This window comes from Cotesia typhae, unplaced genomic scaffold (genome assembly GCF_013202065.1).
Source record: "Cotesia typhae breed Kobodo isofemale line unplaced genomic scaffold, CoteBio_Ctyphae contig_4, whole genome shotgun sequence".
Lineage (NCBI taxonomy): Eukaryota > Metazoa > Arthropoda > Insecta > Hymenoptera > Braconidae > Cotesia > Cotesia typhae.
The window spans coordinates 10270808-10286412 of record NW_027423748.1 but is presented as its reverse complement, the minus strand read 5'-3'; the positions used below and the strand labels follow the sequence as shown (position 1 = coordinate 10286412).

General features: G+C 31.0%; 1 protein-coding gene across 3 annotated transcripts in view; it reads left to right on the top strand.

The window, feature by feature from the left end:
• LOC141527208 (uncharacterized) overlaps positions 1–15605 on the top strand; it is a 32073-nt gene extending 16468 nt beyond the window's left edge. For all 3 annotated transcript variants that reach the window (XM_074242566.1, XM_074242564.1, XM_074242565.1), the window contains 13 exons: positions 2797–3136; positions 7382–7435; positions 8205–8339; positions 9534–9674; positions 10754–10882; positions 11066–11250; positions 11326–11434; positions 11582–11806; positions 12849–13066; positions 14127–14343; positions 14518–14701; positions 14787–14889; positions 15438–15605. In XM_074242566.1, the coding sequence (XP_074098667.1) occupies positions 2806–3136; positions 7382–7435; positions 8205–8339; positions 9534–9674; positions 10754–10882; positions 11066–11250; positions 11326–11434; positions 11582–11806; positions 12849–13066; positions 14127–14343; positions 14518–14701; positions 14787–14889; positions 15438–15521 (2115 nt within the window). In that variant the 5' untranslated portion in view covers positions 2797–2805 and the 3' untranslated portion in view covers positions 15522–15605. The remainder of the gene's footprint in view (positions 1–2796; positions 3137–7381; positions 7436–8204; positions 8340–9533; positions 9675–10753; positions 10883–11065; positions 11251–11325; positions 11435–11581; positions 11807–12848; positions 13067–14126; positions 14344–14517; positions 14702–14786; positions 14890–15437) is intronic.

Below are 15605 nucleotides of genomic sequence, written 5' to 3'. Positions count from 1 at the left end.
TCAACTTCCATTTTCAAATAATAGCAATAATAATAATTACAAAAGTTTAGAGAATCCAAACGTGACTGTTGCAGAAATAAAACTAATCGAATTAAAAAAAGTGCAGTAACATTTAAATCCAGTGTAGTTCTATTCGCAGGTGCATGAAGTGAACCCGGTAACTAATCCAGTCTTCCTCTCTTCTCTTATTACATTCTCCATATAATATCAAAATGGTCGGGTAGTAAGTGTATAAGTACAGAGAGAAGAGTACCTAAAGCAGAGGGATTAAACTTATATTTTCACCGACTCTAGAGTTACACCCTCACTTATATATAATATCACCAGCGTAATATAGTACCGTAGCCCCGTTTTCTTTGATTTTAATTCACCAAATATCGATTTAACATCCCTTCTGACAATAATATCAACCACGAGTACAACTAATACCGGTATTACCGTGGATTACGAAAATATCAAATCAGATGATTGATTTTCGCTATCAAAGGGCCCATTTATTTATCGTCGACTGAATATAATGGTGTAGACTATGACTTTTATCTCGTTCGCTTGGCTGGTTCTGTTCTTTTTTTATTTTCACCTCGCCTAGCCTCCCGTCTGGTCTAGTCTGTCCTATATCCGCATCCCGATCCCCGTCACCATACTTTACTTCTTAGACTCAGCTCTCTATATATTACTTCATCCGTACAACATATATGTGCGACTCCACTTACTTCGGCACGACCGCAGGGCATTACGGACATTTGTGTCGTCAAGTCCACGCAGCATCAGCACCACATCGGGTTCAAGGGGGTTCTCCCTTCTCTTCTTGTTTTTGTTCTTGTTCTTGTTCTTACTTCACCTGCACCTCCCCTTTCTTCTTCGTCTCAGCTTTTTCTTGAAAAAGCAATTGGTTTTAAATATTTAATACTGTCAACTACCGACGAATAACGCCTCGGGTATTCTGCTTTAGCTTCTCAGCACGCTCTTATGCTTATACTCCAAGTTTTAGTTTTGTAATTATTATTATTGTTATTATTTTACTTTGAATATCTGCTGAGTCTAACAGACGGTTAGCGAGGATTAGGTCGGTAATTTTTGGGTTTATTAATTTTTTTTTAATTTATTTACATATTAATTAAAGTTAATTATATACTTTAATTCATAAAAATGATATTTAAATACTTTTTTAAGCCATCACAAATTTTTTTTCTTTTATTTAAGATAGAACAATAAAATTATTTTATTTTTTTTATAAAGAAATTTATTAAATCAAGAAATTGAAATTAAAAAAATTCTTTTACATAAAAAAAAAAAAAAAACGAAAAATCACTAAATTTTTGTAGGTAAATTTTTGGTAATTTTAAAATCTTTAAAACTAATTAAAAAAAAATTTTATTAAAAATTTTCAGGATTATTATTGTCAATTTTAAAGAGTTTTATCATCTTTAATTAAGTAAAAAAATTTTTCAATTCAAAAAAACTGTTGAAAATAATTTTTTAATTAAAGATTATTTCTCTTGAGTAAAATTAATTATTATTATACCATAAATTAATGACAAAACGGTTATTATTTCCCTCGAAAGCTGTTATCCGCTGTTAAATAAATTAATTTAATGAACCCGTCTCAAGTTAGTAGTTCCAAAGTACAAAAACAAAGTTACAACGAAGGAATTTCATCCATAGCAGATAAATATTTAACGATCGGTTGAAACCACGCGTCGAACACAAAATACTCGCGAGGAAACATATTTTATCAGTCCTGGATGATAGCTTATCGCAAATAGGTCGCAGATAGTTTGTTGCTGTGAAAAACAACCCAGAAAGTTATGACGTAAGATATAGCAGCGGAATCCACTATTGTATGAGGAACAAAGGGCGAACAAAAGTGCGAGGATCGGTTGAAAAAAATCAATCGATTGAAACGTCAAAATCAATATGTCGGCATTTATTTAAGGAGTTTTTCTCTGCTACACATCTATCGATACTCTGCGTAGGTTTTTTATAGAGCCTTGGGTTTGGCACAAGGGTCGTACAAGTGTAGGTCTCTCTGCCCGGGAAAAAGTACGCCCCGAGAAAAGACGTCTGTATTGAAACGGCAGTTTTCTCGCGAATCTTTATTCTGTATAGAATGGCACAGAATAGAATAGGTGCTATTGCGATGTGCAGCGAACGAGACACTGACGGTGACGACGACGCGACGGTGACGGGCAGGGTTCTAGATCGATTTCACTTGGAAGTTTATCCGATTTTCGTTTTATATATCTATTGTGATAGAAAATACCGATAGACATATATATTTTAAAAACTCTTAAAATAACAGCACTTTTCAATTTCTAGGATGTCTCCATCCAATCCTATGCAATGCAATAAATAAAAATAAGCTCCCTTTGTGTCCTTTTGTTTTCATTTTTTACGTCACTTTTACTTTATAACTTTTTTGAGATATTAAGCTCTATCAAAAATATTTATGCTTTCAAAATCTTCCCTCAATTTTATAATTTAATTATTTTATTTTTTTTATGGGTCAGGGTAGACATTGTATAGAAAGTTTAATGATTAGTAAGCAATTGTCAGGCTCGTAAAAATTTTTAAATGAATTAAAATTTTAAAAATAAAAAAAAAAAAATTTAATATAAATTTATTTTATACTTTTTATCTCAATATTAAGTTTTTTTTTTAGTTTTTTAAACTGTAATTTATTATTAATCATACCTCGAATTTTTTCATGCAATAAATTTACTCAAGTGTCCTTTTTACAATATAAATTTTCGCTCGTACAAATAAAATGAATCCATAAAGCATAAAAAATTTCAGTTCGACGCGATGGACGCACTCTGCAGAAAATCAGCAGAATTCTGTCCTCCAGGACTGCCAGGCATTCCAGGGCCTCCAGGAGTTCCCGGAGACCGGGGACTGCCAGGAATACCAGGCTCAATAGGTCCAGAAGGGCCACCGGGAATTCCGGGGTACACTGGAGAACGTGGACCACGTGGAGAACCCGGGCCTCCTGGCTTCGACGGTCGCGACGGCATCCCCGGAGAGCCGGGACTCGACGGCATACCTGGAAGAAGTGGTCTTGACGGGATTTCGGGCACTGACGGCAAAGCTGGCCGCGACGGGATTCCCGGATTGCCTGGACGAAATGGGACAGACGGTATGCACTTATATTAACTTGAGTTCTCTTGTTTCATCCTCATATTTTACATTTTATATTTATATTTATATATGCAATATACAATGTACAATGTGTGTATTTTTCAGTTCCGTTGAAGAGCCTTTTGTCTTTTCTATTCTCATTTATAAACATAAAAAGAACAATTTCTATCTATGACGCTCCGGTTCTCTTTTGTTCCTCGATTGCACCCATTTTCATTGTCATGCGGTCCACTTTCATCTCTATACTGTACTATTCTACTACACTGTACTCGTATCCTCTGCTCGTCAACGGCAAAGACGTCTGCTCGGGAGAAAACGACGATGGAAATGGCGATAGTGCCGAGCGAGGAGTTGGAGTGTGTAATATCACGGTATAAAAGAGAAGAAATAAAAGATGCTGAATTTCTTCTCTTCTTCCATCTCATTTTTTTTTTTTTTTTTTAATTTTTTGTTCTTATAGAATAGATCTCTATAAGTGTCTAGTACATATATGCCGAGTTTTAGCCGGGAGAAATTCATTTCACCGCTTAAATAAATGCCGGAATATTTATACTATGGATTTTAATTAACAATATTATTATCTTTAACTTTACGCTGGAAAGATAGATATTTATCGAGAGATGTTATTGCTATCGATCAAAAATTCTTCGGTTCTTTCATCTTACCTTTTTCGCGCCAAGTCTTATGTATTTGACGTTAAGCTTGAGCAAATAGACTGGAGTCACAAAAGCGTAAATTAAAACAATCGGATGAAATTGAGAAAAAAATTTTTTTTTGACACGAAAGTATTCAAATATTACTTTGAAATTGCAACGATAGGAATTTTTTTTATTTAATCATTTTTTTTTTTTTTAATTTATCCAAAAATTAAAAAATATTTTCTCTAAAAAATAATATCTGTTTCAATTTTTTCTACCCATAAAATAATTAATTCCCCCATTTATTAATTTACACCAAAAATAAAAATTTCATATCCAATATTTTAGCGCTTGAAACCTAAAACAACAAATGTTATTTCATTTATTAAAAGCTCGGTCGCTAAAAAACTAATAAAACCCAGCACTGAATAAATAGCTTTGATCAAACATTCTGCATAATTGAACGACAATTATTTCTGCTCAATATACTTTATAAAAAATATTCCAGCCTCAGCGAAACATAAAATAAGATATATAAATCCAAAACTCCGATTTAATCACATTCTCCTCGAGTCTTCAGCTCCAGCATTCCTGTAAAAAATTAAAAAAAGCGCTGGTGTTTTGTTTTAAAACTACTCATGAGTAAATTTAGCGTATTGTTTAGCAGCATCCAGCATAAAGTACATCTCAAGAAAATGACCAAGTGTTGAAAGCCGGTCTTGAGTTTTATTTACATTTTTTTATTTTATATCTTTCTTAGCTTGATGTATTATTCTTTCCTGGTTTATTTTTTGTAGCACTCCTATCCGGTAGATTCTAGAGCAACCAGGCAGAGGGATTATGGATCAGCGAGGATCATCTATCCGAGGTATCCGTGATATGCCACCAAGATCTAGATGACATTCAACCAGATGTCATTTTATACTTCTTCTATCCGGCTTCTCCTTTATCTCTCCCGCGTTATATCACATGTAGTGTCTTTTTTTATTTAAAATGCCCCTTAAATTGCTGGAGAAGCTCATTCAGCGACACACGTGATTCAGCCTCAGCCATTTTACTTACATAGTATTACTCTCCTTCCCCTTCTTTCTATTTAAATAGATAGTCTGTCTTTATCATCGTGTACTCGGCTTTACATAAATATCATTATCTCCCGACTGAGTGCCGCATTAAAGTACTCCAGACTTTTTACCAAAGCCGTTGTCATTGAACGTCTTGGTACTTATATGCATTACATTACGGAGTAAGGTACATTCTCAGTGAAACAAAAGTTCGGTGGACACTTTTATGAATAATGCTCTGTATATTATAGCGCAGAACAAAGTTTTATATTTAATACGAAAATTCTATTACAGAGACGAGAAAAAACTTTTTTTGTACTTATTTCTTAAAATTGGGTTAAAAATTATGCCAAGTTTTTCCACTGATTATTAATTTTTAGTCGAATTTCAATACTCTTCCCCTTATTATTATTAAAAAAAAAAAATTTTGTGTCCAGGATAGTCATATGATAAAATCGGTTTTTTTTTTTAAATTAAATTTAGTGTCATCACATGCAATCGATTAAATTGAAATAATTTTTATTTTCTTATCTTTGAAAAAAATTTTCTACGTGGTCTTATACGCTTATATATGGCTTTATAAATTTTTTAAATCATACATGGCCTCATATAATTTTTTAACATGACCATAAATGGTTTTATAAACCTTAAGATGTCTTGACATAGAAATTGGACATATGTGAGGACATCTACAGCCAAATATGACTTGATATCTGCATATATAATTTTTTAAATGTCCATTAATGTTCTCATAAGGCTACATGTGTAACAAAATTAATTTAATACAAAAATTTATAGCCTCAAATTTGGAATAAATAAAAAATCTCCCAGGAGATCAATTTACTCGCTCCGCGTGACAAACTTCCAATTACCACTAGCATTAAAATTTATTGGTTTATTGCGTATTTTGTACATCGAATTCGGCAATTAAATTTATGTAAATTAAAATATTAATAGGATGAATATAATTTGATAATTGTAATTATGGTTAAACAATTATGGAAAACCAAACAGAGTGTAGATATTACATGGAATTATTTGAAATTTGTATCCGAGCTCTAAATTTACACCACATGTCTATGAATAACAATAAATGTGTGCTCACTACTCATACATAAGTACATTTAATATGTAATTCAACGATATTATAATGTGGATAATATATACATTTATAAATATATAAATATACGCGATGTAGAGCGTACTGCATATTCAAATTCGTTGCGGTAACCGACAAACAGTTGCTTCACATACACAAACGTCAAAAATTTTATCGACACTCTCTGACATTGAGGAATATTATTCATGTGTCAGTGGGTATTTTATTTGTTGTTATTATTATGGTTATTTATTATTTTTCTGTAACCTATTATTATTAAAATAGAGCACCGAAGAATGAAAATTAAATTTGCAAATATTGATTATTTTTTTTTCAAAAATTTGACGTTTTAATTAATAACTTTAATTAATTTTTAATTGATAATTTATAGGATTTTTTAACGTATAAATTGTTAAAAAAAAAAAGCTATTAAAATTTATTTTTTACATCAAACTCAGAAAAAAAGTTTAAATTAATTTTTAAACTTTTTAAATTGACATTTTGTAATTTCTAAAGAAACTATTTTTTTTATTCTTATTTAATATAAAAAAAAAAATGAAATAAAGAATTTTCTAGGGGAGTTTTTTTTTTTAATAATCTAGATAAAATTCTTCTTAAACAGAATTTCACTCCGCAAATATTTTAGAGTATTACTATTAAAATTTTTTTATGCTCATTACTACTGTAGAATAATCTCTATTTATAAGTAATAATAAACTGTGATAAACTGCAGTTCTACACACCGTACCATGAATTGAAAATAAAATTCTATACAGATAAGGATTAAATTTGAGTAGTAATTTTATCGGATTTTACTGATCCCTTCTTTGACGAAGATTACTACCAACTTTATTTCCTTTTAGATTTTATCTTCTTCTTCTTCTCCTTTTTTCGTAATACACTTTGCCCGGAGAAAATTTGCTTCTCAGTACTAGTATACGCACGTACGCAACCGGCTTACTAACAGTCTCGAATACCTCGTTAAATTCGTGTTCCCAAGGCTATAATTGCTGAAGACGACGTGATTACTAAATGATTGACAAAGAATTTATTGTGCATGATACTCCAGAAATTCAATTAAACTGAATCCGCGAGACAGTGCCGTTATTATTCACCACACTCAAAAGCTTTTGTAAACCATTATTTAGTGTATTAGTATATTCAGAAGGTCTTATCGCTTAAAAGATACTTTTACTTTATAACAAATCCCGACAAAAAAATAAATTTTAATTTCTATTCAGTTTTATCCAGGAATCCATTCAATTAAAAAACGATAATCCTTATTAAGGTCATAAATAAAAAACATGTTTGTAAAAAAAGCTTCAAATAAAGCTCCAATATTTTCCCAATTAAAACTTAAGCTCTTAAAAAAAAAAAAAAATATTTTCCAGCTCAATTTAATTCATAAAAGCAGCTAAAAAAATAAATATTTTTTTTTTTCAAAGGCAAAAGAGGACTCAAAGGCTCGACTGGACTCCCAGGACCTCAAGGGCCACCCGGTAAATAGCAATATAATATTTTAATAAATCCTAATACTAAGAAATTAGATATTTTAAAAAACTAAAAGAACAAAAGTGTAATCTCCCGTAATGAAGGACCCAAAAAAGCTAAGCGAGTTTATTAAGATTTATATTATGATTATAATGCCAATGAATTTCATATAATGAAGCGATCTAATTCCCAGCAGCATAATTAAGTCAAGTCGAACTAATACTCTCCATAACGGCACTAGATTAAATGGGGTGTAGCAGGGGTATCTCGATCACCAAGTAATGGCTGCTTAATTCCGTCTTAATCTTAATATTTCATATTTTCAATTAAATCATAATATTGTAATTAAAACTTCTTTAATAAGTTTTGTGAATAAAAAAAATTTTTTTTAATTTAAAATAATTTACAAGCAATTTATATTAAATTTTTTAGCTTCGGTAAAATAATTTAAAATAACTTTTTTTGACTTATAGTTTTTATTGGCTAGATGTTAAAAATCTGATTTATAATAATAACTAAAAAAACTCTTCGTTGGATTTATTTAAAAAAATTATTTAATCTATTTTAAATATCTCTTAATAAAATATTAAAAATTCAGCTTTTTATATTTATATTGCCCTAAATTAATGCCCGATCTATTTAAGTGACCCGTGGATAATTATAAAATTATCGACACCGCCAATATTAATAATCGTTTTTATAAATATGTACGATCACATGTCTGACGGTGATATTTATAAATTTATAGTGTAATGTAAATTTAAATTGCGTTTATAGGCGCTCGAGGAGAACGCGGTATTCCAGGAACTCCGGGTAAAGACGGGACTCCAGGAATGCCCGGAGTGGTGGCGTGGGAAGTCAGGAGAAATGACAGCAGATCCAATGAACTGCTCATACCGCCCTCTATTCTCAGTGAGTCCAAGTCTGTTCTCTTAAATCCTATACTAGATCCTACATACTTCTTGTACTCGGTCTATTCTTTTCTCAAGGCAAACCGAATCAATCGTTATTTTATCTCTCGATGTCAAAAACTCAAAGATCAGCAAAAACAAACTTTATAGTGACACTTCTTTTATCTCCTTCAATATTTCATTTTTATGTTTTATTTTACATTTCGTATTTTATACAGACGCTGACATCGTCTTACGCTTGTTAGCGCTAAAATTTCTGGTGAGCTATGAAATTTAAATAGGGATTTTATTGCCGGAGGCACTGACGGGACGTAAATAAAAATGATATAAATATTCAATCGAATTTTATATTTGTTATTGATTTTTTTTTTAGATGGAGACATCTCTAATTTTAATATTTAAATAAATAACTTATTTTTGGTGTAATTTTCGGTAATTTTTTGATATTAGAAAATTTTAATAATTATTTATAAATAATTTATTTTCCTAAATTAATTTATTAACAGTCAAAAAAATTTTTATCAGTTCTTTTGAAGAATTTCTTAAGAGTAAAATATGATTAATTTAATCAGATTGGTTTAAAAATGAAAAATAAAATTATAGACGCAGTTAATCGCATTTACCAAAAATGAATAATGAATAAAACAAAATTTACATTATTGATTGATACCGGTAGAAGCAAGCATCCATTAGTAAACCGATTAAGTTTAATAACTTCAATTGGAAATGTTTCTCTGGATAGAAACTAGCGAAAGAAAAATATATAATCTCTTTGAAATGGATTTACTTATGCATGTGAAATGCGGCTTAGGAGATATTTATACATACGGAAGATCAAACAATTTATCTATAAATATTAAAACCCATTCGATCCCCGTGTTTGTATTTTAAAAAGCCAAACATTCTTTTTCCTCGCAATTTCCAATTTGTAGCTCATCTTTATGTAATCCGCAAAGCGAATAACCTCCACTGTGTATTTCTAATTATAATTAATGATTGAAGGGTGTTAATTTATGGAAATGGAATACTTTGTATAATTCCCGGCTTGATTGACGCAAGACGGAGTGACGGCTTAAACTATATTTCCGATTCACCCGGCGCAGCTGTCTTCGAGTTTCGCTGATTTCAGATTTCTATCCGGGAGCAGAATCAGTTTACGGTTCTACATAAATTAAAATTGACTGCTTGATTTCAGGTGAGAACCTTCCGAGACATGTCACCTCTGTACCAGAGCGGTCATATTTGCAATTGCAATGCGGGGCTAGCGGTAATCCGAGACCTGTTATCCAGTGGTCGAAGACCAGTGGTGCGGCGATACCCATCGGCTCTTGGCATCGTAAGTTTACATAATATTTTTTTTTTTCTTATCAGAAGCATGAATTTGATTTTTTTTTGTATCAAGAATTTTATTTCACATTTATGCTTTATTTTTATCGACAGAAAAATGTTACAGTGATAATATTTTTATCTATTTACAGAAAGCAATGCTCGAGTAAAAATTTTTTTAAAAATTCTGTAAACAGTTTCGTTAAAATGCAACAAATACTTTAAGCTACTTGTATACATTTTATTTTTTTGTTAAATATTTCAAAAAAATCAATAATAATAATAATAATAATAATAATAATAAAATTTGAAATGATTGATGTGGATTAAAGTTTAAAGTTTGATATATTATATTTTTCACATTAATAACACGCGCTCTACCCTCCTCGTGATATAATATCATGATGACGTTCAACGGAGCGCGTCGAGGTGGTTAATTGGGCCGTGTGTACTGGACGATGACTGATCCTTGTTATGTTTAACGGGCTGTGTGACAAGCGCGTGAAATGGTCGCCGTGTTAATTGCCTCGCCTAAGGGCCACCTGCAGATACTTGTAGAAACTCTGCTCAAGCTGGCATGTCTATCGCTGTTTATACTAGGCAAAGCTAAGCCCTTTAACTTGTCTTTGACTCTTGAATAGCTCCTTTGCATTTTAGTTATTTTTTATATTTTTTCTCCAGTTAAGTACTTACAATTAGCAGCACGTTTCACAAAAACAAAAGGTACTTTATTTATGTCGGGGATTGTAAATTTTCTTGAGAGATTTCGCTACAAATTATTAAACAACAGGCACTGAATTTTGAATCATTTCATCCCTCGGTTGGCGTAACGCAGCTCGGGTGTAAAAGATTTATGGTCTGCCGGTGGTGAATGATTTGGTGTTTCATTTTTAAATAGCGGTGTAAAATAGCGGTTTTTTTTTTGCGTAGAAAGTAGCGTAAAATTTTATACTTTGTCTATTTAATATAGAAAGTAAAAAAAAATTGTTAATTAAATGAAATAAAATCAACGATATTGTTTGACATTTAAATTAAATCTTTGGAATAAAATTCCAGAGTATATTAACAGAGAGATTTTTCCTAAACTAGATTCGTCAATAATTGGAACTATTCTGAATATTACCGTTGTTAACCGAGAACACATAGGAGAATACATGTGTATAGCTGACAACGGTATACCGCCTCGGGCTAGTTACAAATTTCGTCTCGAGGTACAATGTAAGTAAAACTTTATAATTTCGTTTATTACCGCATTTGATGCATCACTCGGTTATTTAATTTAAATCGTCATTTGTTCGAACTTTCCTCGTTACTCATCCTCCTAATTCATTACAATTCATTGCATAAGTCCCCGTATTTTGCATATTTAATTACCAGTAAGTAGAGAAATTTATTTCTCAGTTCCGCCGTTCATCAGAGTCTGTCACCAGACAATAAGAGTCCAGTTGGGCGGGATGGCTATTTTGGAGTGTGACATTGAAGCTTTTCCCGAACCGTCAGTTTGGTGGGAAAGAGACGATGGCAAGCCTTTGGAACAGTCGCCTAAACACCGAATGGAAGTTTACGACAAGAGAGATTTGTACAAAGTAATTTTTATTTTATTATTGACAAAAAAAAATTATATGAAAAAAAAAAAAAATAAATTAAAAAAAATTTTTAAGTTTAAAATGCGGCTAAACATCACGAAAATAACGTACCAAGATCACGGGTCGTACCACTGCGCGGCGAAGAACGTGATGGATATAACAAAGGGCACTGTGATGGTTTATGGTTCGTACTAAAAAATATTTTTTATTTCCAATCGCTCAGTCAAAACATTTCACTCCTCTCTATTATATTATATTTAGAGTTTATACTCGTTTTAACACGCGTAAAAAATTTATCGTTGTTTATTTTTGCATTCGCGGATGGATCCAGACGGTACGAAGAGAGTATCGATGGATAGCGGCGAGTTACGGCGCGAGGTGGTTTATGGGGAGCGACCACCCAAAAAAGTAGACATACATGATATTTGTCCGCCTCAGCTCAGCTGCGATAATTGCCCGCAAAACAAATGCGGGTTTTCCGACTTTGGTGGGTGCTTTGACATCAGGCAACTCGTCAGCGATGTTAATTACACTGGATTATCGCCTCGACAGGGTGGTTAGTTCAAATTTATTTTTTTAATCTATTATTTGTCATTATTGGGAGACAAAAATTTCAGATGAAATTTTTTTTCCAATTATAAAAGATATTTTTTATTAAAAAATTATTTTCTGATAAAAAATTTCTACAAAATTAAATTAAATCTACAAATTTTGAATAAAATTCCACTGAAATTAGTGTAAAAAATATTTCAAACTCCAAAAAAAAAAATCCAATATTTATTCATTCCAAAACTTAAAAAATATCTTTAAATTTTTGAATTATTAATGACTTCTATTTAATTAAATATTCATCAAATGATATAATGTTAAATAATCATACATTAAAAATTAATGAAGCTCATTACTCATTAAATATTCCCAAATCTCTCTATCAGTGTAATCCAGACTACAATGCATTTAAATAAATTATTTTTTCAGTAATAATTATGGAGTTGCGGTTGAAAAAAAAAAAAGAGCTGCCATTAACCAAAAAGTTATCAAATTATTTATCTATTTAATTTGTTTATCTGAAAATACTGTCAGGATTTACCACAATTTTTAAAATCTATTCAATTACATTGAACATCATTAGCCATTCAATGAAATAATTAATCAGCCAATATTGGAAGCGGAATCAAGCTTCATTATTATTGACCATTCACTAAAATTCATTCAAAATTTACAAACATAAAATTTCCCTCAAATCTTCCCACCACACAATTAATAAAAAAAACTTGACACTGAAATCGATCACATACAAACCAGTGATGTACATCAATATTATGCCAAACATTTTGAAATCTATTTACGTCAATAGAACACATCAAACAAACTTTTGAAAATAATATATTCACCCTACTACATGTAAACATATTCCCAAAATTTCCTCCGCTAATAATTACTTGTTTTAGGTTGCAAATATTTAACCAGTGAGTTTAATTTCCCGTTTGATTAACAATATTATTTATTAACTCTCGGCGTATGTTACATAATGGGGTATGAATATTTATGAATATATATATATATATATATATATAAATTTGCAATATGTATATTAGTGGGGATACTGGAAGCCGTCGGAAAGCCGGTGTTCAAAGGGAATATGGATGATACTCACGGATATTGGATGTATGACGCTTTGCCTCGAACAGAATCCATATCTGAGAAGCTCTGGGTCACACGCAGCAACAACTCTTGGTATATTTTTGAGTATAACAAAAAAGACGATGTCAAGAGAGGTCAATCACGGTCCATCCGCCTGCCGTATCCATTCAAGGTAGTTGCAAGTTATTTTTATTTCCATTTAGGAAATTCCGCGTTTTAATTGACAAAGAAAAGCCAAACGAGTGCTTCCGCGTAATTGATTGGAGTTGTGGGGCTGTATGAAATAGTATTGCATTGTATGGAATGAAATTTTTATTTGTCTGGTGATGATACGGCTTGTTTGCTCCCAATATTGTTTGTGTTTGGTATCGGTGGGTTTTGCTGCGTTTAATATTGAATCGGGAGGTAATATATAATAAATATTGGTCATTAATAATAAATACATTATAAATGCACTGGGAATTCCATTATCGAACAAATACGGCTTCGGTGCATTCAGTTCGGTGGTTTATCTACTCATGCTGAAACATTTCACGGCCAAATAATTCACATTCTGTCCAAGGATATATCTCTGCTTTCTCGCCGGAATAGAGTTTCCAATATCTTGCGACGTTATTCCGAAGATAGCCACAGTTCACTAACGAACCTTTTATTTATCGCGTTTTATCTTAAAGGAATGCTTTGTTTTAGCTAATTTAAATTTTAAATTATTAATTACGTAGAATTGACCTTTTATAGTCAGACAAAAATTTTATCTTGATTTATAATAATAAATAAAGAGTTTTTTTTTTTTAATACTGAACTAAGGAATTTAAAATTTATAATAAAACATTCAATTACTTTAATAAATTTTTATTATAAATTCGTTTTTTTCGATTGGCATTTATTTGAAACAAAAATAAAAATTCAATGATTTATTTACGATTTATTTGAATGAATATTTATTTAATATTAAATAAAATTAAAATAATAAATCATTTTATATTTATATTTTTTAATAAGATGTCTTCAAAATAAACTTCTCGATATTTTTTTAGTTGTTAAAAAAAAAAGTTTTTTTTAGTAATTTTAGTAAAGTAAACAAAACGTAATAATTGAATTGTTGATTGGCTAATTTTATATTTGTTAAGTTCAGTAGAATTAGAAAGAATTTTTATATTTAAAAACTAACTCAATATATTTTTATTCATAATAAAAAATGTATTGTTAATTGATGAATTAATTGATGAAAGGGCAACGGACACGTTGTGTACAACGGATCATTTTACTACAACCCGGAAAATCGAAGCTCAATTTACCGTCTGGACCTGGGAAGTGCGCATACCACCCACAATAAGCCGCAGTATCACATGGAGCTAATTCTGCCGGGATTAAGAATAAATGATAACAACTACTTGTATTCACGTGACCACGACTCGAGTTACGTGGATTTTGATGTAGATGAGAACGGTGAGTCGGTTTATCTGAGCACGCACCAATGCACTCCATATTTACAAATGGGTACACCCAAACACCTCGAATTAAATTAAACCTTTGCTCGAACTCCCGCTCTGAATAACACAATTCCCTTTGCGTTAGTTTCGTTTGGGTTGATCTAACTCCACGGCTTGTCTTATCTTTAAGGTTTATGGGTCATTTATGGTCTGCCGTCGAATTACACCGCAGTGCTGAAAGTTGATACCGTAAACATGCGAGCTCAACAGGCCTGGAATATAAGTATCGACCATCACAGATTCGGGGAGATGTTCATTGCCTCCGGTGTGCTATACGCAGTTCACAACGTCACTGGGCCTAGTTTAGAAATACGGTGCTAAATATAAATACAATCTCATTCATTTATTTTATTTTTACTTTTATGTAATTCGCGTCAATAATTTTTAAATTTACTACAGACTGGCGTTGGATTTGTACAGACACGCAATCCTCGACGTCCATCTGTCGTTTTCAAATCCCTTTCGCAAAACGACAATGATCCGATATAATCACAAGATGAAAGTTTGTATTTGCAATTAAATCCACTATTCCTGAATTTATTTACTTTGATCTTCTGTTTGCTTACCTCAAACGCTACGTGTCATCTTTTATTTAACGAGCTGAAAATTTCCTTGAATAAAGGGCAATTTTTTTGTCTTTTAAAAAAATTTTTTGACTTATTAATTTTTTTTTTTTTTTTTTTAATTGAATTTTTTAAAAGTTTGGATTTATAAAAAAATTATATTTTAACATTTTATTTTTTTACATAACTAAAAAATAGTCTAAACTTTTTTTAAGATTTTTAATTAATTGATTTATTTATTTAAAAACTATTAAGTCTAAAAAATTTTTTTGTATTATTTTATGGGAAGAAAATTGCTTTTATTAATTATCAGAAAATATTTATTAAAAATTTTGATAAAAAAATGTAATCTAAATTTTCTTTTACTTAATTATGAAATAAAAAAACTTACTCGATATGTGACACAAGCGTTTAATGTATGCGTATAATTAAACTAAAAATTTCATCAAGCAGAAGATGAACCTGAATAAAAATTAATTTTTCACAGGAACTGTACACATGGGACAAAGGAAATCTTCTAGCATATCCGGTGAAATATCAAGACACCAACAGTACCATCGGCTTGTATTGAGTGTATATTTTTGATTTAAGTAAAAAATAAAAAAAAAAAAATAAGCAAAGCAAAAAAGGAGAAGAAAATAATTGATCAATTTAT